We start from the raw sequence: 27,977 nt of genomic DNA, 5'->3' as shown, positions 1-27,977 counted from the left end.
GTATGCGAAATGTCACTAAAAGCGCCATTTCGTTCTTATAAAAGCACGGATGACCGCGATTGGCCCATATGTTGTAGTCTTTTGGACGCTGAGTCGATTGGTTTTGGTCCGAAAAGGCTGCGATGCAGCGTTCCTCCTTTATTCCCAATCGAACATGGTTGAACAAGTGGTCACGTGCTCCTGGGTGCCCAAATCACCTGGTCACCACGCCAGCAGGCGACAACTTTCACACCAAGGTTCAACTCGGGTTCAACTCGAGTGACAGGACTGCACCCAAAAAAGGTCAAACAGGCTAGTAAGTTGTACCCCGCAGGCACCGTGACCAGGTGACTGGTGTACGCAGGAGCACGTGACCGCTTGTTCAACCATGTTCGATTGGGAATAAAGGAGGAACGCTGTATCGCAGCCTTTTCGGACCAAAACCAATCGACTCAGCGTTCAAAAGACTACAACATATGGGCCAATCGCGGTCATCCATGCTTTTATAAGAACGAAATGGCGCTTTTAGTGACATTTTGCATACAAATCCCCATCTAGTAGGGCGCAGTCACCCAGTTTCGGTGGAAGTGTGCGAGTTCGATTGGGATTAAAGTAGGAAGGGAGCGTCTCAGCTTCCTCGGACCACGACCATTCGACTCAGCACCCCGAAGACTACAACTGGTGAAATTTTGATTTTTGCCTTAACTTCCCCTTTAAGTTGCCAGGGCACCATATTTGTAACGGCGTTCCCGTTTTGCTGTTGTGGGGCTGTGTTTGTATCGGTGTGTTCCCGTTGAAGTTGACGGGGCACCACGTTAGTGGATTGTGCCTGTTTGAAGTTGCCAGGCCAATCCTGTAACGCACACCCGTTTGCTGATAATTGGGGACATGTTTGTCCATTTTGCTCGAGATTCACATGGCTGCGCCAGTTGCCTTGTGCGGATTAGACTGTTATCTGGCACTAGTCTTGATCTGTTTTATTCAGATTCAGATCAGCTATTGTTCCTATACGAGAAAATCTGTGGGTGCACATCCAATTCATTTGCAGATTTGCGTGCTTCTCCTGCAACGGGCGTTTACATGGTACATGGTGTGTGGGCGTATGTGTGGTGTGTTCATGCTGTACAGGCCAGTATTGCCAAGCACTGGGGACCTTTGGCAATCTGAAGAATGTTTTGTCCGAGAATCGATCCTTGGATCTGTGGCGTTGCAGTTGTGGTGCTCCCGACCCTCTTGCGCGATGGCCGCGGAGACTTGGCGAAAAGGTTCGAGACATACGGCATCTCAATATCTTCCACCACAATCAGTACATCAGCACCACCATCGAGTGTAGCGACATCAGCAATAGAAGACGCACATGATATCATTCACCCTTACGGCCTTAGCGAAGACCCGGGAAAACCTGAGAAGATGTTAGCCGCAACTTTACTGGAAAAGTCGTCGGTGACAACGGCACTCCATATTTTAGCTGCATGCAGTTAGGTCTCTCAACAAGTGTACCCAAAGTTTTCAAGCTAATACACAAGCAAATTCACTAGGGGCCGAGTATATTTTCCTACACCTCTCCCTGTTTGTTGTTGTTATTTCTGCATTCAAATTGTTTGTGTACCTGTACATTTATTACAGTAGAGCCACGCATCCACGGCTGTTGGTTCCAAGGGGTCAGGCTCGTCAGTTATACAAAACCTTTCAGCAATCTGGCCTTAGGCTTAGTTCCTTGACTTCTTGTACCACTTTCTTAGATGCACATCCCACTGGATAGTGAGCAACACGTGTGTAGCAGAATCTGTATTCCAGAAAAGCAGAGACTCGAATCTATTGACACTGCGTTTCTTTTTAAAACGTTATTGGCTGTGGTGTACCTAGAGGTATACACGTACATTCCTGGGTCCCACGTTCTGTGACGCCCGACTGTATTCGTGGTGCCTCAACAACTTTTAATTTTGTGCGCTCGGGAAAACCTGCCGGAGGCTGTGAGGCTGCAGAGTGTTTCTGTGTTTTGCTTTAAAAAACCATCAGGTCTCCCCAGATTTTCTAGTCTGGCCCTGAATTTTGCCACTCTTCGGTTTCAAAACCTTGTGTGGTGGTGGAAAGCCTAGCAGTGTTGTGTGTGCATGTGTGTATTTTGTACAGTGCTGGCCAGAGAAATCCAACCTCGTTAATGAAGTAGCGCCGCGTTCGAGAGCACAGACCGGTCCAGTATGTTTACTACTAGGGCTGCATAACGCCCGGTGCAATTTTATTCATAAGGTTGGATTTCTTTGGCCAGCACTGTAGTTAGAAGTAGGTCCTCTAAGGTCCTCTGTTTGTGCACAATTGTGGTCACAGTGGCAGTAGTGGGTGAGGGGTAGACTCAGTCACTACGAAGATGGTGTATACATGATGGTGTATACAGTCATGTAGTTGAATGTTACTTCGGGCTTAGACCCAGAGGTTCTTGAAATGATGACCCCGGGTTTATGTACATGTATCATTCAGCTACCGTTGTCATAATGGCACTAGTTGATAGAACACCTGTATAAGTACAGGCTGTATATCTAGCATTTTCCAAAATAGCACTCCGTACTTCGAGGCTGCAGCCGTTTTGCATGCAACGTTGTATGTGTTGATCGGTTGACAGCATGTCACAAAGCCGAGGACATACTAGTGTATCAGGAGCACTGTTTTTTAACACAGTGCGTCCCCCGCCTTGTCATGTTAATTTATCAAACAAGGCTTACCTATTCCAACATTATACATGTAGGGCTGTGCATGCTTTCAAAATTCTTCCTTGTTGAAGTAGAATACCGTGCTTGTGGGGGCTTTAGTAGTTCCTTTGCCAGATATTCTATGCGTATCTCAATGACTTATCAGTTTCAGCACTCGGGCAAGGCACATTCGGGCCTACACATGTAGCCTTGAATTCTGGCTTGGAGGCATTATTTATCTATTTTCATGGCTGCGAGGTTCATCCTTAGTTAAGAGTTATTTCTCTGTGATTCGCTGATGAGTCCACAAAGGACGAAACAGCTAGACAGTACTAGTGCTGTCCCCAGATCGTGTATTCTAAATCCATAATACTGACGCTCAATCTCCAGACAGCTGTTTCAGCCTTTTTTAGGTCCCATCAGTGGAGCTCAGAGCGGGAGGTTAAACAAATGGCAATACGGTCTATATGAAATGAACAAAAAAAGCAATTTGAAAATGGCTCAAAGCATCAAAGTCAGCGAGCTATCTGCAAGACACGCACAAAGAGAGCTTTGCACGAAGGCAGATACATATTACATATACCTTTGACACTAACCAAAAAGAGTGCTCAATCAAGTCAACGCAAGGCAGCGTAATGCGGTGATCGAGTCTATAAAAAGCTATAGTGACATGTAGCCAGGCCCCCAGCACAATAAGCTGACTTGCATCATGCTAAAATCGTTCACACAAATCTCTTATAATAATTATTATATAGATTGCAGGATAGGGTGGTTGCACCAGGAAGTGCTGTCTCTGCGATAGTGGGACCAGCCAAGATTGCAGTACAGTCGTCCACCATCAATCCAGCACTTCATTGGCCCACGCCCTCGATACACCAGCATGATTTCCGGAGTTATTACCATTCATTGATACATGCCCCCCCCCCCCCCCAGTTCTTCGGCACCTGACCCGAGTTCTATTTGGGCCGCACTACTTTGTAGCAGTCATACTATAGTAGGCACTTCACCCCATTTTTTGAAATCGCGTTTTTTCCAGGTTTATCATCGGCAATCGATGGTGGTGGGTATCACAAGGTCACACAGAAAATTTTATTGAAATCCACAGTGATACCACTCAGATATGAAGGGTTGAAGATAGGCAGTTGGATGAGGCGAGATCAATACAATTTGTGGCACCAACAGCATCTCCGAAGTATCATCAGTGGATATAGTCACAAAACATCAGAGTGTTTTTTTCAAGCACACATCACTCACTTACACCGACAACCCTGTATGGATCGAAACAATACAGATCAAAGTTCGGAATAGGCAAGAATACGGCAATTGTGACCGCAATTACTATAGCAACTCCATAGCAACCCATAGCAACGCCATAGTAACCCATAGTAACAGCTTCAGTTTGCTGTGAAATGAACTGATAACGACATACTGGCAGGCTCCGGCGGGTACAAAAGCGTAAGAGTTATAAAGACATTCTTCTGGCACAAAAACAACAGAGAACTTCCTCGTTGTACGCCGGACACCGCAATGTGGAGGGTATGTACGCGCGCGCGCGCGAATTACTGCACAGGACATTCGTGCTCACAGTCATGCCACTTCAAGTGATTCCAAGTTGGCAAGAAGTTCTTCAGGACCTCTGTTGGTAGCTTCTTTCCATGGTGTGATATCTGTCTCCCTATCCTTCAACTGCTCCATGCAGCAGTCATGAATTGCCTGCTGGTGAGCTTTGAAATTTTGGTGAAGCGTGCCTGGCTGCGTATATCAAAGCATCCCCTCATCAGAGGGTTTCTCCAGCAGCCACTGTGCCTTTTGATTGTTCGTAAACATCAGTAGGCCTTCCAGCGCAACCGTGTCAAAACTTGGCTTTCAGTACGCTTTGAGAATTCGCCCAGGTAGGACGACGCATCGTCGTTCTCCTCCACCTAAAGCGTATACTTCTCAGTGCCTACGTACATAATGTCTCCTTGCGCAGCGATGCGCAAACCCTGGTAAACAAGAACTCTACTGTTTCCGAATGGAAAGACGACGCTGAAGACGATAAGCAACGTTTCAAACGCGAGCAAACAACAGTTCTTTGTGAAAAAACTCTTTGCTGGTTGTGTACGTGATCTACAACTCGCAAAAATGTACGCACTATGACGTATGCGGGATCTACTGAAAGCTGAACGTCAGAGCAACACGATGCGCCCAACTATCAGCCCGTACAACGAAGCATAGTGCGTACCTGTACAGTTTAGCGCATGCACTTGACTGGTGCCACGCAAGTACGCACTCTCACCTCAGCAAATTTTGACAGGTTCTGTCACGTGACTGAAGTGCCTAACTATAGTACTAGAACTGGATGCACGTGATATCCACTGGAGCTGGCGCTGGCCATGAGCTGACCCACCGCCGTGCCTCCCAGTGTCAATTTTGCTTATGTGATCCTACCACAATCTGGAACATTATCAGTACTCGCCTCTGTTGACTTGCCAGCACTAGTTCTGGTGGATCCGGGCATGTTTCTGCCTTCTCTTAAGCATGTATTCTCCTGCAGGTGCATCTTTCACCTCCTAATGCGCGAGCACATTTTCTGTGGAGATTCAACGACACATAGACCAGAAAATACAGAACGGAACAGTGGCTGCCAATGCGACACAAGTACCACATAGACCTAAAAACTCATAAGTACCCTGGGAGTTAGATGCATTTACGGGCAGTATGCCAGGATTTGCGCAGCTAATTTAAAATCAGATTAGCAATGCTTTGTGCTACCTAGGTGGCATCTTGGACTCAAAAACCAACCGATTGTGGTCCAACCCAACCGACAGCGTTGTCGGTGGGTTCCGATTGGCAGGTGTTGGATGGACGTATGATCCATGCGTCCCCACAAGCAATGAGAAGTTAACAATGCCACTAAGGATATAATATCGCGGACAGCAGTACAATGAAACTGGGCCATTCATTATCAGCAATATCAGGGGTATATCCCATCCGATAAGACGTACAGCTCGTGTATGGCGGACTTTACAGCAGGTCCCGACATAGCTTGCCCCGTGCCCTTTACCACTCCTGGGCCAAAACTGTTGTACAATACTCGAGAGGGTCTAGCCTAGTGAGTGTGAACAGAACCTGGCAAACCCTATCTCCAAGTGATTCACATGTTGGTATATTCTCCGTTATCATACATCAATTCCGAGCAATTTGACACCCGAATATTCTCGCACCACTACTGCTGAAGTATTGACCACAAACCATGTTCCATTTGACTTACAAACGGAACTTGCAAAAGGCATGAGAGCACTGGAATCTGTAAAGACTCTCGCATTATTTATTAGCCACCATACATACCTTTCGGGAAGTCGTGTTGGAAGCAGAATGCTCGGAGAGCAGAGCTGAGTGAGATCTGCATACAGTAACACAGCGACAATGAATCACATGAACAGAAGGTATCCGTACACATCTGAATATGCGCTTATGGGAGGAAAATCCGTGCGACAAAAGAGGACCGTGTTATGCAGGTGTATGTCTTACCCGGGTACGTACTAAGTGAGTTCCACCGTACGTATATAATTGTATTGCAATTGAATCACTTGACTGACTGGAGCCAAAAATATCAATTGGCACTTACTCCGGTTACCCGAATGTTTCGGTACCACTATCATTAGGTTTGTTGCAATCGAACCAAGTCATAGTTGAGTCATTTTCAATGCGTTAGGTGTTACCTGACGTGCCCACTGCATCAGCCGCTATGTCATATTCCACCAGGCATGCACCAAACCAGGCGCAATGCGCACACTGATGATGGTGGTTGTCACACAACGAGCAGTAGTAAAAGTGAAAGGACTTTTTGCATGTGATTTTGTTGTAATTTGTGCCAGTCGAATTGTCTCAGTGTAACTAGTTTATCGTTAGCTTACTAGTTTGAACTTAGACTTGAAGTTGCGACTTCGGTGGTAATAGTCATGAAGTTGGTTGCTCCAACGAGGAGTACACGCTTCTTGCCGAACTTGACACTTGACTGACTCACGACTGCCATCCGGAGCACACGAGGAGCACGTCGCACCTTCCGCTCGGCAAACCTGTAAGAAAGCACCACTCCCTGCTCAATACACAGTGTTTCGGGGAATTCACCCCTCATCAGTTGAGCTTGAGTAGGCTGAGGAAGATTGTGCCTGAAAAGCACCACTTATATACTGCTCTCCAGGCCAAACCATCACCAGGGATACAAACTTACAGAGACGCTTTGTTTCCAGCGCGACAAACACCTCGTGAGGCCCCAGGTAGCAGCGTGAGTCAGAGTCGCTCATGGAGTTGTGCTAAACAGACGTTGAGAGCCAGTATAGCTATTCACAACGCTGTCACCTCCAACAACTAGTCGCACGTCCGCGCGAGGGACAACAATACGAACTTAGACTTGAAGTTGCGACTTCGGCGGTAATAGTCATGAAGTTGGTTGCTCCAACGAGGAGTACACGCTTCTTGCCGAACTTGACACTTGACTGACTCACGACTGCCATCCGGAGCACACGAGGAGCACGTCGCACCTTCCGCTCGGCAAACCTGTAAGAAAGCACCACTCCCTGCTCAATACACAGTGTTTCGGGGAATTCACCCCTCATCAGTTGAGCTTGAGTAGGCTGAGGAAGATTGTGCCTGAAAAGCACCACTTATATACTGCTCTCCAGGCCAAACCATCACCAGGGATACAAACTTACAGAGACGCTTTGTTTCCAGCGCGACAAACACCTCGTGAAGCCCCAGGTAGCAGCGTGAGGTGCGACGTGCTCCTCGCGTGCTCCGGATGGCAGTCGTAAGTCAGTCAAGTGTCAAGTTCGGCAAGAAGCGTGTACTCCTCGTTGGAGCAACCAACTTCATGACTATTACCGCCGAAGTCGCAACTTCAAGTCTAAGTTCGTATTGTTGTCCCTCACGCGGACGTGCGACTAGTTGTTGGAGGTGACAGCGTTGTGAATAGCTATACTGGCTCTCAACGTCTGTTTAGCACAACTCCATGAGCGACTCTGACTCACGCTGCTACCTGGGGCTTCACGAGGTGTTTGTCGCGCTGGAAACAAAGCGTCTCTGCAAGTTTGTATCCCTGGTGATGGTTTGGCCTGGAGAGCAGTATATAAGTGGTGTTTTTCAGGCACAATCTTCCTCAGCCTACTCAAGCTCAACTGATGAGGGGTGAATTCCCCGAAACACTGTGTATTGAGCAGGGAGTGGTGCTTTCTTACAGGTTTGCCGAGCGGAAGGTGCGACGTGCTCCTCGTGTGCTCCGGATGGCAGTCGTGAGTCAGTCAAGTGTCAAGTTCGGCAAGAAGCGTGTACTCCTCCTGGTGATGGTTTGGCCTGGAGAGCAGTATATAAGTGGTGCTTTTCAGGCACAATCTTCCTCAGCCTACTCAAGCTCAACTGATGAGGGGTGAATTCCCCGAAACACTGTGTATTGAGCAGGGAGTGGTGCTTTCTTACAGGTTTGCCGAGCGGAAGGTGCGACGTGCTCCTCGTGTGCTCCGGATGGCAGTCGTGAGTCAGTCAAGTGTCAAGTTTGGCAAGAAGCGTGTACTCCTCGTTGGAGCAACCAACTTCATGCTTACTAGTTTGTTTTTACAAAAGAGAAAAGACCAAGGAACTACAAGTTACACTATACTGTCCACTAACACCACCAGTTACTAAACAATCAGCTCATGCGATAGCATTGCACGACACTGAACAGCTCTAGTCCAACAGCCTTGTGGACGACGACCGTCACTGGAGAATCGGTCCGTCGCTCCACCAGCCCGGCGGCACAGTGGACAGTGCCTTGGGGGTGTCAGGCATGGATCAGGCTGATAAGGACGTGGTGGAGACGGAAATGATGTTTGCAAGGAAGAGTGATGATACGCGTATGTGCTCTCCGCCAGTTGTTGAAGCAACAGTCCGGCAGTGGAAAGTCGGCAAGGTTAAAATAAGTGACCAACTGGGTGAAAGTACACCAAATGTGGCCCATCTCTTGAATGGTGCGGACCACGGCAAGGACCTGAAGTTGAAGGTCGTCAATGGCAACACCGCATGGTCGACGTCAATGGGAACATCAAGCCATCAAGTTGGTGGAACTATGGAATGTCCGTCGCAGGCTGCAGCGACAGGGTAACGTGCTCAGGGAAGAGTACAGCGACGATGATCAGCTGTGTCTTGCACGCAGTCGTGTTGATCGTGGCGTGCAGAACAACAGAGTCAGTTGCGGTATTCGTACATTTGTCCGTTTAGGATTGTGATTCCCAGGAAGTCCTTTGGTGAGGAGTGATGTCACGCAACGAGCAGTAGTCAAAGTGAAAGGACTTCTTGCATGTGATTTTGTTGTAATTTTGTAAGGTGTGGTGGCAGAACTTTCAGCTGGTAGTGGGTGATGGGCTGGCTGTGTGACAACAATTACGGGCTTGACGAACGACATAATTATGGCGAGTCGATCTTTGGCCAGTTGCTGAGTTGGAGATCGTCACCGTAGACCCAGAGATCTGGTCCACGGTCCAGGGGTTGGGATCCCACTGTGGTGAGAGCTTGTGTGCCTGCTCATTGCGGCGTAAGACGCGCTGACCAGGAGTGAGGATGGGGGCGTTTGACCGGCGGGTGGCATTGGCAGCGTCGCACTGGGATTGGCGGAATTGCTGGTCACGGTGGGCAGCTGAAGGCAAGTCTGGTGCGGCTGCCGTAATGCAGGGTATGCTGTCGGGGATGGGGCGACCAAACATGAGTGTTGCCGGTGCCTCGTGAGTGGCAGGGTGTGGCGTGGTGCGGTACGCTAGGAGCCATTGGTCAAATGCAACATTGATGTCTTCGCCAGCTAGTTTGGCAGTTCGCAGAACTTTGCCAATGGTACGGTTGAGGCACTCGACTGCTCCGTTTGCTTGTGGCCACAAAGGAGGGGTGTGGCGGTGCTGGATAGCGTGTTGCGCGAGGAAATCAGCAAAAGCCGAAGAACGGAACTGAGGACTGTTGTCCGAGACTAGCTCTTCGGGCAAGCCGAACATGGATAATGTAGAGCGCAGAGCTTTAACAACACCGGCCGTAGTGGGTGTCGTGCTGAACACGTTGATGACCGGGTAGCGAGTCAACTGGTCGATAGTGGCAATCAGGTGCTGACCGTTTGGCATGGGTCCATACAAATCGACGAAGACTCGTTGCCACGGCTTGGTGGACGGTGGTGTGGGCACGGACTCCCGGACGTAGCGGTGTCGTTGAGAGAGTTGCTTGGCACGGAATACATTGCCGGCAGAGTGCTTCGGCTTCAGTAGCCATGTTGGGCCACCCAACATTGCTGTTGAGCCGTTGCTTGGTGCGGACAATATCTTGGTGGCCCGCATGTGTAAGCTGCAGGGTAAGCCGTTGGAGGGCCGTGGGAATGACGAGACGGTCGTTGCGGAGTAGTAGACCGTCACTCTCAGACAGTTCATGGCGGAGGGCAAAGTACGGGCGGACCGTGGTGTGGCTGGAATCCCAGCGGCCAGATTGCAGAGAGGAAAGGATGGCTTGCAGTGTGGTGTCTGCGGTGGTGGCGTCCGCAATCTCCTTCAGAGCCAACGCATTCGGCTTAGCTGCTGTAGCTAGGGCATGTATGTACGCAGTGTCTTCCTGTGCGCCGATGTTTGGCAAGTCGGGATGAGGCTGCGGATTGCGACTGACGACGTCGGCCGGGTTTTCTGGGCCAGGCTTGTACTGGAGCTGGAAGCTGAGATCCTGCAGGCGGAGGACCATGCGCTCAATTCATGGTGGAGGTCTCGATCCGACGGCCTTGAGTTGCAGGAGCGGCTTGTGGTCGGTGACAACGGTGAACTGTGGATCACCTTGTCAAGTCGTGGTGAAAGCGAAGGCAGCCAAACTTGACACCCAATGCTTCCCGTTCAGTTTGAGAATATTGCTGCTCGACGCCGGAGAGTGCACGGCTGGCGAATGCTACAGGTGCATCGTGGCCGTTGTCTTGGCGTTGACACAGGATTGCGCCGAGGCCGGTGGGCGATGCGTCGACATACAGTGATGTGTTGCGGTCAAAGTATTGCAGCATGCAGTCTTCGGCGATGGCCTTCTTCAGTGCATCAAATGATTGTTGCTCAACATCAGTTCAACGCCAAACAGTACCTTTCTTAGTGAGAGCAGGGAGTGGCGTGGTGAGATCAGCCATGTTACGAATGTAACGGCGGAGGAAGTTGGTGAGACCCAGGAAACTCTGTATGTCGCTGACGCAAGATGGCGTAGAGAATGTTGCCACAGACTGCTGGTGGCTGGGAGAGGCGCGGATGCCCTTGTCGGAGTAGACGCTAGCCATGAACTTGAGCCGAGGCTTGAGGATGTGACATTTGTGACATTTGGCTCGGTTGAGTGTAACGTTGTGATCTTGGAGCCGCTGGAGGCAGGCGGCGAGTCGTCGGTTGTGCTCTTCGACGCTCTTACCAAAGTTGAAGATGTTGTCGTGGACGTTCTTCACACCGTCGAGGCCAGCGAGCCATGGCGTCCAGTGTGCGCTGTAGGATCTCGGATGCGGACGATACGCCCATGGGCAGACGTTTACAGTGCAAAACTGCGTAGCGACGTGACTCAGGGTGGCCTGGCTCTCCACAGCGGTAGCAGAGCGATGTGCTGGATTCCCGCCGGCCTGGAGCGCGAGTGGCGACTGGGGCAGGTGGCTGGTGGTACGAGTTTGCAGCTGGATGTGGCGAAGACTGCATCGGTCGACGCGACGGAGTTGAAACAGTAGCAGGAGGCGGCTGTGTCCTTTTGTAGAACGGTGGCTGATGACGGAGGGCATTGATCGAGTCTTGTGTGCGCCGGAACGCCGTCGTCTGTTTCACTGACGCTTCAAATGCTCTGGCGGCCTTGAGCGCCTTGGCGAGATCAAGGGACGCAGTCTCCAGCAGTTTTCTGTGGAGTGGATCGGACGTGCATCCTGCCACAATTTGATTACAGAGAGCCACGTTCTTCTGGGCATCGTCGGCGAAGCTGCAGGTCGTTGCCGATGCCAGCAAACGAGTATAAAACGTGTCTAACGTTTCGCCAGGCTGCTGGGTGACCTGCCGGAAGTGGAAGCGGGCCATGCTGGGGCTCTGCTTCGACTGAAAGTAGTCGGCGGCGGCGGTTATGAGGCCGTCGAGATCGTTGCCAGTGTTGGCTAACGTAGGGACGAGCTGCTGGATGTCCGTGAGGACACTCCCGGCGAAAGAGAGTAGACAGGCAGTGGAGAGGAGCAATCAGAGGTAGCTGACGATGCTGATGTCGTCAAAGACGCCTGCGAAGCCATGCCAAGATAAGAAACCTCTTTGAATAAATCACGCGCTAGCGCTCTTCCACAAGAAAATTCATCCGAAAAATATGTTCGGCAAAGTGAGCTTTTTCCGAACAAACATGCCGCATCTTCGTGTGCATTTTCGACCTCGCCCCCGCTTGCCGAATCTTTTGCCGAATTTTGGAATGCAAAACCTCACTAATATGATGCCAACAGAATGTAATGGTGTGCGTGCATGCGTACAGAGTCGTTGCGTACCGACTGTCAGCACAGGTGTGGAAAGCAGCATATGTAAATGGATAGGAGCACAAACGGTGCCGCGTGCATATATGTGTCGGTAGAGCATGAGACTCTTAATCTCAGGGTCGTGGGTTTGAGCCCCACGTTGGGCGCCAAATGTCGTCTCAGTTGGAGAACGAGCTGCTTCTACTATACCCTCGCCACGCCACACATCAAACGGACTAGTCAAGTGGTTTTTCTCTAGAGCTAGAGAGAGAGCTATTCATTACTACACTTCAGGAGACGACGGGAGAACTGACAACTGACATGGCGAAAGGAAACATGATATCGGAAAGTGGTGCACTCATCAGCACAAAAAGTGGCGTACTCGATATCATATCAGCACAAAAAAGGTGCACGTGTCAGCAATACAACAAAGCAGCGCAGCAGCATGTACGGGTCAGCATCACAGAGACACAAATACAGCAGCAGGTACTACAAAGAGACAACACGTGCAGCCACATGTACAACATATGGGTGTGACAGTCCATATATGTACGTGTGAACACTACACACGATGAGAACATGCAAAGTATGGAGACCCAGACTGTGTGGTCAGCAGAACACAGCCCGTACAGGATGGAACAGACAACTTAACGTAATATAGCACCACGTACCGGCGGACTAGTCGACGCTGATGGGAGAAGTGGCACCCCCTGAGGCAGCTACGGATGCTAGAACTCTACCAGACCAACACCAATATAAAACAAAAAGGTACACCACACCAGGAAGCAAGTCAAATAAAGATGTGTGAACAACAGCCACACACCACAGAAAAGCATACAGAACAAAGACTCAATTACCGACACCATAGACACTGCAAAATCCAAACAGGAGGAAAATACTAACTCCCTGAGGACACTGAGCATGAGGCAAACGCGCAAGCAACCTCTTGCCGATGTTCCACCGTGTAACAACAACCGCGCTGGCCACCGGACTGTATGGTAGGGGTATTACACCTGGACCTCAAGACCAACGGGCGAAGGACAGCAGGCCGGGCCCAGGTAAATACAATGAGGAGCACTGTATACAACTACAGAAATAACCCAAACCCATGCCAATTTGACCAACATACCTTCCCTGCGCATCCATTCCTAGTGTACGGGTCTGAAAGATGAAAGATGGAGCGCTTGTATACACGGGCCCGGAAAGCCTGCTTCGGCCGCTCGGCAGCAGCTTCGTAGTGGTGGTCAAGGGTCGAAGACCGACGGATACGGATCAACTCCCCAGTGAACACACCTTTGCCCATACTACAGGGGTGGTTACTACCGACAAGCAGATACAGGAAACGATTGGTGAACTTGAAATGAGGCCATGTATCCCTTACTACGGAAAACTGTGGTGTCCAGGAAATCAATGCCATCATGTGCCAGTTCATGAGAAAACTTGAGGGCCGAACACTTATTAATCCTATCTACAGTGCGCTGAACTTGACCTTCGCAACCATGCAATGATAATGCGTCTATAAACCTGAACCTCTAAACCCTCCCCCTCTAAGATCGGCAAAACGTACTGCTTCTCCAAATACAGCATAACAATGTCGGCATAGACCACTGCTGCAGGCGAACCCATGGCAGTCCCTTGGATCTGCCGAAACACATCGTTACCATACACAAACTCATTTTTCTTCCGAATGACTGACATCAAGGAAGTCACTGCTGTTAATAACCATGTACGAAGGGCGAGGGGCATCCACCTTGTACACCTGTGTGTGATATACCACGACAACCGGGCTCGTTGGGGATGTTGGTGTAGTAAAGGCTGGTCACATCTATACTCAATTATAAATGATCGTCCCACACAGGCAAACCTTCTACCAAGTTGATGAAATCCGCAGTTGAGGTCAGAACAGTACTTTCCTCACATACATACGGGTTCAGTAGAAAGTCAGTGAACTCAGCAGGATAGTAGCCAGGACTATTTAGATTAACAAAAGGCCTAACCTTCAGGACCCAGGGCTTATGTGTTTTGAGAAGTCTCCTGAAAACGGGCATGCGCCACCGGTGCGACTAAGAACAGTGACATAATATAATTATTATATTAGTGGGCATACGATGCTCAATGCGATGCCTAGTCATGGTGAGTAAACAATTGACTCGGGTCGCTCACACGAAGTCTCAACACAGCCTTGAGCCTGTTGGTTGCCATCGGCAGTCTAGCCGCATGCTCATCTAGCCCCTCAGGCAAAAAAAAACAGTCATTTATAATGTTTGGCATTGTGATGCTGGGCACGACCTATATCATCATAGTGAGATCAGTCCAGGACTACTATCACAATAGACTGCCTTTGAATATGCCTGAGTCCGATCGCGTTCTAGCTCCCAAACTATGCGCTGCATGTGTACACTCCGCCTATGGTTAGTCTACTCCAGAACAACGCCTGGAGAGGTTCATTGGGGGCATGATGTCCCCCCACCCCATTCCCCCCTTGCCCCTGCACCTGAAGTACCGGTATTGCCCCCCCCCTCCCCAAACAAATTACAGGACACAGATGGAGCACTGGGGAGCACGTAGCAGTAGGCAAAGTTGACGATGCCAGTGCAGACACGCCTGATCTCGGTCACCACACTGGCACCGTATAGTCTCCAAGGGACATAGCTACCAGAGAACACACAGAATGGGAGTATATAGTGCTATCTCGGTGGATAGACAACCCCCTATACACAAAATATCTACTGATAGAGTTCTGTGTAGACTCTATGTGCACATATGTGTGGATGAGTACTGGTAAACGGGCAGCTAACCCTAGTCTAAGTAAAATAAAGGTAGAATGTAGACCCTGGGCAAAAAAATAAGTAAATAAAGATATTGACTAGTTTGAGGGAAAGACACAAACGGGAAAAGTCTGAAGAATTGACTGTCACCAAAAAAATAATAATAGCTACACACACAAGGGAACTCGGATGGAGAGCCAAGGATTAAAATTGAAAAAGAGGACCATCAGTTTACGAGTTATCCGTTTTGTCCAACACTAACGGATATAAACGTGATGCAGCTAAGCATCAGGTCGTTGAATGCCAGGATCTCATCAGTCAGTTTTTGTGCTAATTGATGCACATTTTTGACTCAGCAGTATTCTGCATATAACCGTTAGTGTTGGACAAAACGGATAACTTGTAAACATGAGGGAACACTCATCCTTACCCAAGTCCCAACGTCGGCACTCGGCGCTGCTCCGAACCAAGAGGGACACTGGAGAGATCGTCCATCAGCTCCTCTCTTGTCGTGCGATCAAATCGCCTAATGCTAAACACAAGAAGATAGGAAAGGCAAGTAGAATAAATAAATCAATAAAATAATAAACAACAAAACAAGTTTGAACAGCTGCAAACGTAATGGACGATTCGAACAAGACCAATGATATACCTAGCAATAAGTGTGCAGAGTGTGCAGCCCAAGGATAATCATCCCACGGCAAAGTTTATTGTTTAGGGCATAGACTCACAGTAACAAGCTCACCTTTGCTGCATCTCACACCGCTTCACACGGTAATCTACTGTATCACCATGGTAATTTCTGTTGCACATTGCTGCTTGTTTAACAAAAGGCAGAAAACACACCGAATTTCCAGGAATTACTATGGTGATACGGTACTTTAGCTTGAACCTATCGTATGACGGGTTTTCTATGATTCATAATGACCCAGAGAGAAACTAAACCGGTATCGAAATCAAGTCAGCGACGCAATTCTTCTGAGGTGTAAAGTGACTTCAGGAATATGTTGCAGAAAACTGCGATGCATGCTGATTATTTACTGTGCCCTATTGTGCACAATATACCAGGTGTGTTACTCAGGGATGAAGTAGATGCACACACGTGCCGTGCATCACGGCACAGGTTAGGTTTGCTACTAGCTGCTGCAGTGTACTTGTGGTCCGAACGTGCACTCTACTCAACTCTGCATACGCAAAGAGTGCTGGTGCCGAAATGAACCAGAAGGGTGCTGAGTGGGACGCAACAACACTGACTCTGTATACCCATGTACACAGATATGATAGGGTATGCAGTACCTGCTCTAAGATTTAACACAAACCGGGTACACGTCTACCTGGCACAACTCCTGCAACACTGGGCCAGAGCCAGATGCGTTCAAGTGCGGCTACTGTGTGTCAGGGAGTCGTAAACTTACTTTCGACTTCCTGATGTACATGATTGTACATGTACATGTATGAACGTACTCGCACTGGGCACTCTGGCCGCACGCATCTGCACGCGTATGCAGCCTGTCAGTGGCGGTATACCCTCGAACGGTATAAAAAAGTATAGTACTCGACAGGACTTCCGACCGGGTCGCAGGTAACCCAGTGTTCTTTTTCCAAAAGGTCCAAGTACTCACAAACAGGGTCACTGACCTGGCTCTGGAGCAGACACTGGTAATCTAGGTCCAAGTTTGCTCGATTATGTTCTGATGCTTCATGTGCTTTCATAGCCAAGGTTTCTCACTTTCTTCGCAAGCTCTTTTAGTCTTGAGAGTTGACAACTGCTTATGGTTGTGTTGGCAGAAAACATATCAGCTAATCTGACAACCGTCCAACCCCATTTTACTGGTAAGTAGTCAGCGAGTGGCTTTGATGGGGCCATACAGTACTAGAGGGGAAGTTACGCGGCATATTTGTGCTTCCTTTTTGAAAACACGTTCTCGATCGAAGGGTTTCTAAACTTTATCCCTGCGCTCATTGATGGAGTTCATCGATGGAGTTGCCAGCGGCACTCTACAGAAGAACAATGTTGTCAAGTTTTTTATGAAAAATTGTCAAACATTTTCAAATTGCTATAAGTTTGGTTAGGGCCGGGTTCCACTGCGGCTCCGCAGCTCCGCTGCTCCACGGTACTTGGCTGCATGCAGCAGAGCGGCGCGGTTCCAGTGACACTCGCCATTCACGGTACCGCGATCGTGCTCGACGTTTTTTGATGACATTTAGCCTGCCTGCGCGCGCGTGAAATCCAAAAAAATACTCGTGTTCTGGCCTGTGCAACGAATTAAAATTCCCCCGAATAAAACAATTAAGTGCGGGAAACAATGCAAGCCGTGACCGCGGCTTGCATTTTTTTGTATCAAGCAGCGAAGCGAAAGCTGGTGATGAGCCGCGGCCTCGCTGGACCAGCTCGTAATGATGACGTTTCATGCCGTGGATGATGTGCGGCGGAGCGGCAGTGGAACCCAGCCCTTAGGCAAAGGAAATTTGTCATTAATTTGTTTATGCTGCATAGATGGAGAGCTGCACACTCTGGCTTATGGACTCTCGCCTACAGTGTAGTCGTACTGCTAGTGTACGTGTACTGGCATTACAGAAGACACGAAAAACGAGAACATAACTATGGCGAGAAAGTAATTACTGGCTAAGAATTGCCCTAAGACTTACCGCTTCTCAGTGCTCCATACCAGGAAGTAGTACAATACCTACTCCCTGCTCCATACGAGTGTTTTCTCCTCATTCTCTGCATCCTTTACCCCAGGAGTCTCGTCCATTTAGCGGCTCAAATGCTTGAGCTCCGGATAGCGGAAAATAGCTCGTCGTCCATTAGCGGCTCTAATAGTACCTGGTCTGAAGTGTCGCAGTCTAGCAACTATGATTTTTTCCAGGAGGGTAAGGGTTGCAAACCCAAAGAGACCCTAAGCTTCGTCTATCAAACAAAACAATTGCCCTAAAAAATGGAAGAGGAAAAGAGTGAGCGAGCTGGTCTGAGCGCGCTACTTTTCAAAAAATAGAAGCTGAAAGCCATCAAAGTCAAAGCATTCTGGCTAGCGCGTTTGTGTATGTCACGAGCGCTAGTGCGCTAGTCGCAGCAAACGCTCGCAGGCCAGAGTTAGCGCTATTTGGGCTGTTTGCCGCACGCGGCAGCTGGATGGATCACGTGATCCAAGCTGACAAATAAGGTCCGATGGTTCAGCTACATTGAGCCACAAGCAATAAATGCGTAGGTGCCCGGCAACAGCAATCGGGCGAGTCACAGCAATGTACGTATTGCAACTTCAATGATACACATACACGGTTGACCACCCATGCCTCCATTTTCGGCGGGTCAACCACATGGTGGCCCGGCAACTTCAAACGGGAACACACCGATACAACATACACAGTTGACCACCCATGCCTCCATTATCGGCGGGTCAACCACATGGTGGCCCGGCAACTTCAAACGGGAACACACCGATACAATAGACACAGTTGACCACCCATGCCTCCATTATCGGCGGGTCAACCACATGGTGGCCCGGCAACTTCAAACGGGAACACACCGATACAATAGACACAGTTGACCACCCATGCCTCCATTTTCGGCGGGTCAACCACATGGTGGCCCGGCAACTTCAAACGGGACCACACCGATACAACATACACAGTTGACCACCCATGCCTCAAACCGGCGGGTCAACCACACAACAACATACAGGTGTCACAACACTGAGACAGTACAGCACAACACTGAGAGGCAAATGCATTTGACCCTGAGCCGCCCTCCTTGGGGCCTCGTCATGTGGCATAAGATACCGACGTGTCATGTCTAAAGGGAGGGAGGGAGGGGAGAAAACACAACCTTGAGTCACTTTGGCTAACTGGATGACAGAAATTGTTGACAAGGAAGTTGCTTTGCTGACACGAGGCAGGGCAAAGCGGCTACGCAAGATTTATTTTTTCATCCACCATTTTCGGAAAAAATATTTTTTATTCATGTGCCGCGTGACGAACCGTGACAAAACACGTGCATGCGTGGGCTAACTTGGCTTTGCTGCTCAAAGCCGTCATTTAACCCACATGCATGCACGCATACACACAATAAAACTTAAAACAACCAAAACATCAATATGCACATTTATCCAGACACGCTCTCACATACACACGCACGCATGTGCGTGCCAAACGTACAAAACGTGGACACGTGTACACCAGGCAGATAGAATACAAGGAAGTGGGGTTTGCCATAGTTTTTTTTTTCAATTTTGTCTGATAAATATTTACGAGACTTTGCATCGAGCGACACCGTGGATAACATTGAGCCAAGAATTATGCAATAAACCAGAAGAGATATCTCTTCACAAGTAGGCAAATAAATGCGTAGGTGCCCGGCAACAGCAATCGGGCGAGTCACAGCAATGTACGTATTGCAACTTCAATGATACACATACACGGTTGACCACCCATGCCTCCATTTTCGGCGGGTCAACCACATGGTGGCCCGGCAACTTCAAACGGGAACACACCGATACAACATACACAGTTGACCACCCATGCCTCCATTATCGGCGGGTCAACCACATGGTGGCCCGGCAACTTCAAACGGGAACACACCGATACAATAGACACAGTTGACCACCCATGCCTCCATTTTTGGCGGGTCAACCATATGGTGGCCCGGCAACTTCAAACGGGAACACACCGATACAACATACACAGTTGACCACCCATGCCTCAAACCGGCGGGTCAACCACACAACAACATACAGGTGTCACAACACTGAGACAGTACAGCACAACACTGAGAGGCAAATGCATTTGACCCTCCCAAAAACCAGTGTTTACGACCAAGCATTTCTCACGGCATCGCTCATTAGCATAACTTCCTGCAAGTAACCATGGCAAACCCCTAAGTGATACCCACAGAGCCACACCGGCACAAGGACTGCACAACAAGCGGAAGGCACAACACTGTACAACACTACAAATGTACCTCACTTCTGTTCTCAACACCACATGGGCGTGGGCTGTTCCAGTCTTTGCTGCTAGCCATTGCACAGAGGGCATACCGGCTGCACGCCTGACATAGTGATCGGATGCTGCACTTCGCCAGCAGCCTGCACGGCATATGGCTGCTTCACAGACACTCCGGTGAGCCATGAGTGTGGCCCCGCCAATGCGCACAGAATGGGAGCTCACCCGGTTGCAGTTGAGGATCCTAGTCGAGAAAACTCGGGAGAAGTAGCCGCCGTCGACGAACAGAAACACTGGCTGTGAGCTGCCGGCAGTAGCGGTCAGGGACCGGAACTCGGCCATAGCCGAAACTGGGTACATCAGATTATGTATGCGCAAATACCGGGCTTAAAGGTCTGAGTCGCTCATGAGATCATTGCTGGCAGCAATCAGAGCGGCGAGTTCAGCGGAGGAGTTGGCACCAGGCACTGGTTGGCTGTGGAAGCCAGTTCTCGGAAGCGAGTAATCACAATAGGTTCATGCTGCATCTCAGCGGCCCGTTGCCCCAAAAACGATTGTCCTTGATAGAAACCGCAGAAGCCAACATCAGAGGCATCCGTGAATAGCTCAAGGTCAGGGGACTTTGAAAACTCGACATCGTAGAAGAAGGATTGGCCATTCCAGTTTGCGGCAAAGGAGCGCGACCATTCGATGTCCAAGTGAGCTTTTGTGTTGATGTTGACTACTGACTGAAGAGACTGAGAGAGTTGTCCAGCTAAGATACAGGAGTTGACGGATGAAGGTCCTGCCAGGAGGAACCACCTTTGCGGCAAGGACAAGGTTCCGATCAGCGACAGCAGTTCCCGCGTTGTGTAGCTAGTGCGCGTGGACTACTCCCTCAAAGCCGCTAGAAAGGCAAATAACTTCTTGTCAGGTAGCCGCATCACCTGGTCCTCGCTGTCGACTTCTATGCCAAGTACCGTCACCACTGTTGCTGGGCCGACCACCTTGCTGAGGTTGTCGAAGACCTGCGGAACCGTTGCTTTCAGTTGAACTCATTCCATTGACCATCAAGCACACGAACATAAGCACCTTGTTAAGTGCAGCGTACTGGTTCTTGTGCTGGCCTGCACAGCTATCAGGAATAGTTTTACACAGAATGACTGGGTTGATGATTTCTCCCTGAGATAGGGTAATGCCACGTGCACAGCAGATGTGGTGCATAACGAACGCACAGTGGGCATAAAATCTTCATATCCACATCAAAGGCCACAAGCGTTTGACAACCACACCTGATACGTAGATGATCAACGATCGTCCCTGCACTCAACGTCGCTCCAGCAGTAGTAGCATGTTGCAAACCACCATCGTACGTTGTCCATGTAAATGCCTCTGCTCCTTGTCTACTTCTTTGGCTAGATTTTTTGACAGGTAATCCGTGGCACAGCCATTTCTGAGTTGGCGTCAACGCCACTCGCCATGTCGAGGCCTAAATACCTGGTCCTCTGCTTCGAGTAGTTCTTGCTTGGCCTCATGAACTCCAGGAAATTCACTACTGCGACCATGAGCTACTCTATCTGCCCACGCAACAAATAAATATTTCAACCAAGCGCGATCGATCGCTGTTTGAAGTTGTGAATTTTCAAGCGCTTCCAGCTCACACGAGTCAGCGCTTGTCTACGCAGACTAGCACAACTAATACTCTTGTACAGCTTGGCGGAGAGACAAAGGAGAAAACGGAGAAAACACAACCTTGAGTCACTTTGGCTAACTGGATGACAGAAATTGTTGACAAGGAAGTTGCTTTGCTGACACGAGGCAGGGCAAAGCGGCCACGCAAGATTTATTTTTTCATCCACCATTTTCGGAAAAAATATTTTTTATTCATGTGCCGCGTGACGAACCGTGACAAAACACGTGCATGCGTGGGCTAACTTGGCTTTGCTGCATGCTCAAAGCCGTCATTTAATTTAATTTAGGCCACACCAAGTTTTTTCATTGTTTCTCGTCACCGTGCGCGTACCTTTCTTGAGGATTGGACCAAAAAAAAAATCTCGCGTCCCGGTAAACACGCATAAAAAGGCGTTGTAAAAGTACGCGCGGCGTCAAATCTGGAGTGCAGTGCTAGTGCACGAACCGAAGGACGACTTTTTCACCGTGTATGTACGCATACCGGTAGTTCAAGTACCACACCACCACACGACCTGGTCGTCTTCTTTGCTACACACAGTTCCGGTACAAGTCAAGACAGTGCATGACAGTGCACCGTTTTGGTGCAGGAGCCTGGTTTTATGGCTGTATGTTGCAATTGACTGTCACGCGTGGTGTATAGTCTGATTTTAGGTCATAAATTGGGCCTTTGTAGTGTAAATAGCAGTTTTTGTTTTTCAAACCCTATTTTGTTTTTTTTCCGCCCGCCCGCGTTCCTTTTGAGATTTTCAGGTGACGAGAAACAATGAAATAACTTGGTGTGGCCTTACTACAAAACCCTGTGTTCTGGAAGTGTGAGGGGACTGCGTTTAGCCGGGAGCTAACACTGGTGTACACTCTTGGTCATACGCGGATCGACTCGCCTTCTGTATTTCACCTCCAAGCGTGCAAATTGTGTCAAATTGTAGTATTTCAACATGACAATATGACTGGCTGTACTTCTCTTACGGTACTAGGCCTTGACGGATTATGCGCATATTTTCGTGAAATTATTCTTTTCGCATTGCTGAAAAAATGGCAGAATTATGCTATTTTTATGCTAAAAGTTATCATATTATGCCGCATCATGCTCACATATGCTCCTAATGTATTATGATGGTTCTGTGCAAAATAACAGGGGAATTTTTTGAGGAGGGCGTTGTATTGTAGCAGCAAAAGTTCAACGGGGTCAACGCACCGTCCGACCTAGCTACGACCGTCACTGATTGCAGTGGACTGGACATGCCCATCTTTAGCCAAACTATTTACCAAGTCTCTTACGTCTGGCGATTTTCCATCGACATACAAACTAGCAAACGTGCGGCCTATCTACAAGCGTGGAGATAAGTCAGTCCCATCCAACTATAGACCAATATCACTCCTGTCCCACATGTCTAAGCTACTGGAACATATTGTACACGACCAACTAATGTACTATATCTATAATGCACCACCACCACTGTTACCCCTACCTGCTGAGCAATTTGCCTACCGCAGAGGCCACTCCTGCGAGGACTTGCTCACTCCCGTGATCAACGACTGGATGGTCTCCTTGGACAATGGTGATTATGTCGTAGCTGCCTTTCTAGACATGTCTAAGGCATTCGACACAGTTAGTCATGAAGTTCTACTGAGTGAACTTCTGGAGATCGGTGTCGGTGGCACTGCCTTGCAGTGGTTCTGTAGCTACCTTACCCACAGGAAGCAACGTGTGGTCACCAAGACACAGCAAGGCCTTACATATAGCAGCAACAGGGGGGTTCCGCAAGGCTCCGTCTTGGGGCCCTCTCTCTTCAATCTGTCAGTCAGAAAGCTCCCATCTGTACCCCAGCACTGCAAGGCTCGACAGTACGCGGACGACGTCTCCCTGTACAAAGCTGGCAAGAACGTCAAACAATTGTGCAAGGAGTTGACAGAAGACATTGTGAAAGTGAAAGAGTTCTTGGCGGCCAGAGGCTTACTGCTGAATCCTTCCAAGACGCAGTTTGTCGTGTTCAGGTCAAAGTGCAAGCCCCTTGACCCTAGCGTGGCTCTACAGCTGGGTGAGGTCACAATCAACCCTAGTGCACACATTCGATACCTTGGCATTATACTCGACGAACATCTCTCCTTTGGAGAGCACGTTAGGCAACTAGAGCGGAAAGTTGGAAGTAAGTTAGCCATGTTCAGAAAGGTCCGAGATCACATGACGGTAACTGCAAAGCGTGCATTTTACATTTGTTCCATTCAGACCGTACTCGAGTATGGGAGCAACTCATTTGCTCACTGCTTGTCAGTAACTCTGCATGACCGTCTAGTCCGTCTTAGTAATAGAGCTCTACGCATTGTGTTCAGTATGCCTCGTTTTTCTGACGTATCCCTTATTAATGCACGCCATCACATTCTCCCTTTGTCTGTGCGCTATCAGTTCAAACTCTATATCTTAGTGTTTCGTGTCCTGAATCAGGTAACTACTACTCTCCTTACTGATTGCTTTTGCCTTCGTTCTACTTCTACTCGTACCAATTCCTGCACTCGCTCCCAGGTATCTTCGTCTGTGACTCTACCCAAGGCTAAAACTCGTTTCGGTCTCTTTTCAGTTTCTTTCATCGGTTCCGACCGTTGGAATGCCCTCCCTGCTGCAGTCCGCTTATGCTCTTCCCTGCATCTATTCCGTAATTCAGTACTTTCATTTCTAGGGTACCCTGTAAGAAGGCCTTAGGCCTGTGGGGATTGCCCTATCAAAAATTTGATAATAATAATAATAATAATAATAATGTTATCAAGGGAGTCGTAAACCTACGACTTCCTGGTGCATCTACTTATACTTGTACTTGTAGAACATGTACAACTGTATGGAATTTGATGCGAACAGTTGGATTATTCCAATTTATGCGATTCGTATGCAATTTGCCTCGAATTATGCGCTTATTCGATTTTGGTAGGAATTATGCGAAAAATTATGCTAGCATAATCCGTCAAGGCCTATACGGTGCTCAACCCCTGCTAAAAATGTTCAACCGAATAGCAGTTCGTAACATGAAGAGAAACTTAGACAATGGTTTAAATTTGGGAAGATTGATTATATTTGGTCGTCGCTCACTATTCGTAATGTTGAAATGTAAATCAGCAAGGTAATCACGATGATGGAAAACATATCCGTGAAAAGTGGTGAGACTGATGATTTGACAACGATAAGCTAGTGATTCTAGGGAGCATTTAGAATTTAAGACAGATTCAGAAGAAGTGTAATCAAATGCAATTTTTTTTTCTTTTTAGTAGAGCTCTAGCAAACCTTGCCTGTAATTGATCAAGAGTGGTCATGGGTTTCTTATTAGTTCTGAACGACGGGATGACGTAAATTTAACAGCATTGAAAAATAGCGCCCTCTCTTGAATAGTGCCCTCTCGTACTTGCCAACCCAGCCAAAGCAATTTCCCTTAGTCACACACCCAGTTTCCCTTAATTAATTTTCTCTCGCTTTTTCCCTTATCTTGCTGGTTTTTCGCCAATTTTGGCCATTTCCGTTTTTGTGGGCAGTTTTTTAGTCTTTTTTGCGTATTTTGTGCGCATTGTTTTGGAAGTTTTGTTCAATCTTTTTATTCATTTCTAACCTATTGCTCATTATGGGACCAAAACCTGAGTTTATTCATTGTCAGATCGCCCCTACATGTGTTATTCTGTGAAATGCAGGGCCGCATGTGCCCTTGTCACACCAGAAAGCAACCTTTTTTTGACCACTCATGGTTCAGTGCCGAATTCTGGTAGTTTTTCGATCAAAGTCAAAAATCCCCGGCATGCCGGTAGTTACCCTAGTTTTCCGGTAGTATACCAGGAAAACCGGCATTGTAGGCAATTACCCTGTCTTGAATAGTGCCCTCTCTTGAATAGTGCCCTCTCTTGAATAGTGCCCTCTCTTGAATAGTACCCTCTCTTGAATAGTGCCCTCTCTTGAATAGTACCCTCTCTTGAATAGTACCCTCTCTTGAATAGTGCCCTGTCTTGAATAGTGCCCTCTCTTGAATAGTGCCCTCTCTTGAATAGTGCCCTCTCTTGAATAGTGCCCTTTCTTGAATAGTGCCCCATCAGTGATGGACATTGAAACAATAGTGCCCCATCAGTGATGGACATTGAAACAATAGTGCCCCATCAGTGATGGACATTGAAACAATAGTGCCCCTGGGGCACTAATCGCGGGAGTATGTATGTAGGTATATAAAACGTGCTGGTGTATATTTCTGATGTGATTTTTTTCCCAGGAGCTGAGAAATAAAGACCTCGACACCAATGCCAGAGCAGACTTTCTTCTGTTTCTTGGTCGCCTGAAGGAAAGATTTACATCCGCATTCAAATATGATGATGATGGTCTGCATCTAACTAAAGACTGGTAAGTCATTTCTGTTGGTACTGCTCCATTATTGTGTCTGATGCTGAGAAATTCCAAAAAGATGACGCAAGTGTGTGATAACGGATATGGAAGGGAAATCGAGACTGATGTGAGATGTCAGAGCATTAACCAATGTTGATGTCCTTCTCTACATGTCCCCGAAAATGAATGTGAGAGTCATCTTTTCCAGTTTTCTTCTGAACCTCTCTCTGTCTCTCTCTCTGTCTCTCTCTCTCTCTCTCTCTCTCTCTCTCTCTCTCTCTCTCTCTCTCTCTCTCTCTCTCTCTCTGTCTCTCTCTAACTGTTATCTATCTATCTATCTATCTACACGAAACGGAAAAAAGATAAATAGATCCAGTTTGGATTTGTCGTGACTCAAAGTTTCATGCCACCGCACTGTCGTCTGATGATTGCAGTGGCTTGAAACTTTGAGTCACGACAAATGCAAACTGGACCTATTTCTCTTTTTTTTCGTGTGAAACGCTCTGCACAATGACAGGGATAAAGAGCGGCTGCACAACAGATTTCCCAAGGAGAGATCCTATAGCGGTGCTAGTACATGTACTGTGGTTCATATTTTATGGGCAAACAAAACACAATTTGCAAGTTTATGAAGGAGTGGAACACAATTCATGTGGTTCTTGAAGTGTGGTACATGTACCTACTGTTGTTTGTCTACAGGCTGAAGATCTTCATGATGGAAGGTGGCTTTGCAGTCAAGAATACCCTGTCCGAACGCGCTTGTGCGCAGTACTCTTCCCTGGACCCGGGTTTCCTCAACACAACTTATGTGCCCAGTGCGGCTGAACTTGTTCCTTAGCAGGTCTTGTTTTATCATTATGATTTTTTCATTAGGGTCTTCTCCGCGTAGACATCAATGCAAGGCACAGGTGTATGCACAGCATGTATAGCTTTTCTATCACCCAAAAGCAACAACAGCCGAACAGAATAATGATAGCTATAAAATGAGTGACAAAAAAACTCAACAGAGTTGAATTTGAAAGTGCAGCTCAATGCCAGGAGCTAACTGTTACATGTCGCGGGGCATGGTTGAATAATGGCTACTGGTTCAATTGTTTAGAAATACTTATGTATTGTTTTTATTACGTTTGTGACTTTCGCTATTCATTTTATTAGCTTTCCAGCACATAAACACTACCTTTCCATACTAATCTGCCACGATTTTACATTGAAAAGCCTTCTCACTTAATGTTTCATAATCCACTCTCCAGGCGAAGCGCCAGCACCCCAAATCAAGACTTTTTTATTTTCCGTGGCGGGAAATCGAGCTTTTCCAGGTATCTACAGCCTGTAGAAATTCAACGCTGAGAATTTCCGACTATTGTCCGGCTTTGGCCCTATGCCACCGACCTATCCTTTGAAGGAGAATGCTGAAACCAGTTGGTTGCTCTTCAGTAGTTCTTTCTCTATCGTACACATGTTTTTGTATGTCGACACATGCTGTGTGCGACGACGTAGACACTTCTCAACACTTGAGTGACTTGAATTTGGCCATGATGACCGAATGTCATTGGACCGTGGAGTCGAGTAGAGGGCTCAGGCTCGATCGGTACAACGGGTACGTATAGCACAAGGGTAGGGCTAATGATATATCAAGTTGTTTGCTGTGCACAACCTTGGGGCGGAATTCGGCACGAAATTCTCTGCTCGCCAACTGTTGAGTACACCATGCAATACGTAGGTTTAAACTCATGTTGCAGTGCTATCACGGTTGCAACCCTCTTTCAAATGTTGACATAGCTAACAACCACATAATCCATATCAAATCTTGCCCCTTGTTTTCTTTCTAAGTGTGAAAAATAGAAATAATACCAGTCCTAATCATTGGAAAATGCAAATCACGGTCTATTATCGACACATCGTACTGTCGCGGACATGGAAATCCAGTCGATTGACCGGGGCCGGCGCCCTCAGCGCGTACAGAACGTTGCATGCAGTGCACATGTTGATCCAATGCGACCATCAGCAGCGCATGATAAACCGTGCTACGGCTGCATGGCCAGCGCCCTGGGGCCGCTATACGTGCGACCGGATTTCCATGTCCACGACAGTAGTACCATGCAGCCTGGTAGTGCATTTGGAGC

At 48.2% G+C, this 27,977-nt stretch overlaps 2 protein-coding genes across 5 annotated transcripts in view; one reads left to right on the top strand and one right to left on the bottom strand.

Moving 5' to 3' along the window:
• Window positions 1–27,074, top strand: part of LOC135809754 (uncharacterized) — a 78,080-nt gene extending 51,006 nt beyond the window's left edge. The window contains exons 8-9 of one of the 2 annotated variants that reach the window (XM_065323175.1): window positions 25,745–25,872; window positions 26,554–27,074. In XM_065323175.1, the coding sequence (XP_065179247.1) occupies window positions 25,745–25,872; window positions 26,554–26,692 (267 nt within the window). In that variant the 3' untranslated portion in view covers window positions 26,693–27,074. Of the gene's footprint in view, window positions 1–1,107; window positions 1,225–25,744; window positions 25,873–26,553 lie in introns of those variants that run through there. The other variant, XR_010552235.1, reaches the window with a different exon arrangement.
• Window positions 5,075–17,922, bottom strand: LOC135809753 (uncharacterized). 3 transcript variants are annotated; one of them, XR_010552233.1, is made up of 5 exons: window positions 17,550–17,922; window positions 15,331–15,432; window positions 12,804–12,868; window positions 5,997–6,051; window positions 5,075–5,238 (listed from the first exon to the last, which is right to left on the bottom strand). XR_010552233.1 is itself a non-coding variant. In XM_065323173.1 (4 exons), the coding sequence occupies exons 1-4, from the start codon at window positions 13,433–13,435 to the stop codon at window positions 5,212–5,214; spliced, it is 321 nt and encodes a 106-aa protein (XP_065179245.1). In that variant the 5' UTR covers window positions 13,436–13,491; the 3' UTR covers window positions 5,075–5,211. The 3 variants fall into 3 exon arrangements, 1 of the variants encoding a protein (XP_065179245.1); XR_010552234.1 differs by lacking the exon at window positions 15,331–15,432 and having other exon boundaries at window positions 17,550–17,912; XM_065323173.1 differs by lacking the exons at window positions 15,331–15,432; window positions 17,550–17,922 and adding an exon at window positions 13,262–13,491.
• Window positions 27,075–27,977: the final 903 nt, after the last annotated feature.

Source organism: Sycon ciliatum, chromosome 2 (assembly GCF_964019385.1).
Source record: "Sycon ciliatum chromosome 2, ocSycCili1.1, whole genome shotgun sequence".
NCBI lineage: Eukaryota > Metazoa > Porifera > Calcarea > Leucosolenida > Sycettidae > Sycon > Sycon ciliatum.
This window is presented reverse-complemented; position numbering and strand designations above follow the sequence as displayed.

Coding starts and splice junctions, on each gene's coding strand:
- LOC135809753 (XM_065323173.1), bottom strand. CDS start 13,435: ATGGGCAAAGGTGTGTTCACTGGGGAGTTGATCCGTATCCGTCGGTCT. Junction 12,869..13,261: donor GGAATGGATGCGCAGGGAAG/GTATGTTGGTCA, acceptor TTGGTCTGGTAG/AGTTCTAGCATCCGTAGCTG. Junction 6,052..12,803: donor CAGCGTCGACTAGTCCGCCG/GTACGTGGTGCT, acceptor TACTGTATGCAG/ATCTCACTCAGCTCTGCTCT.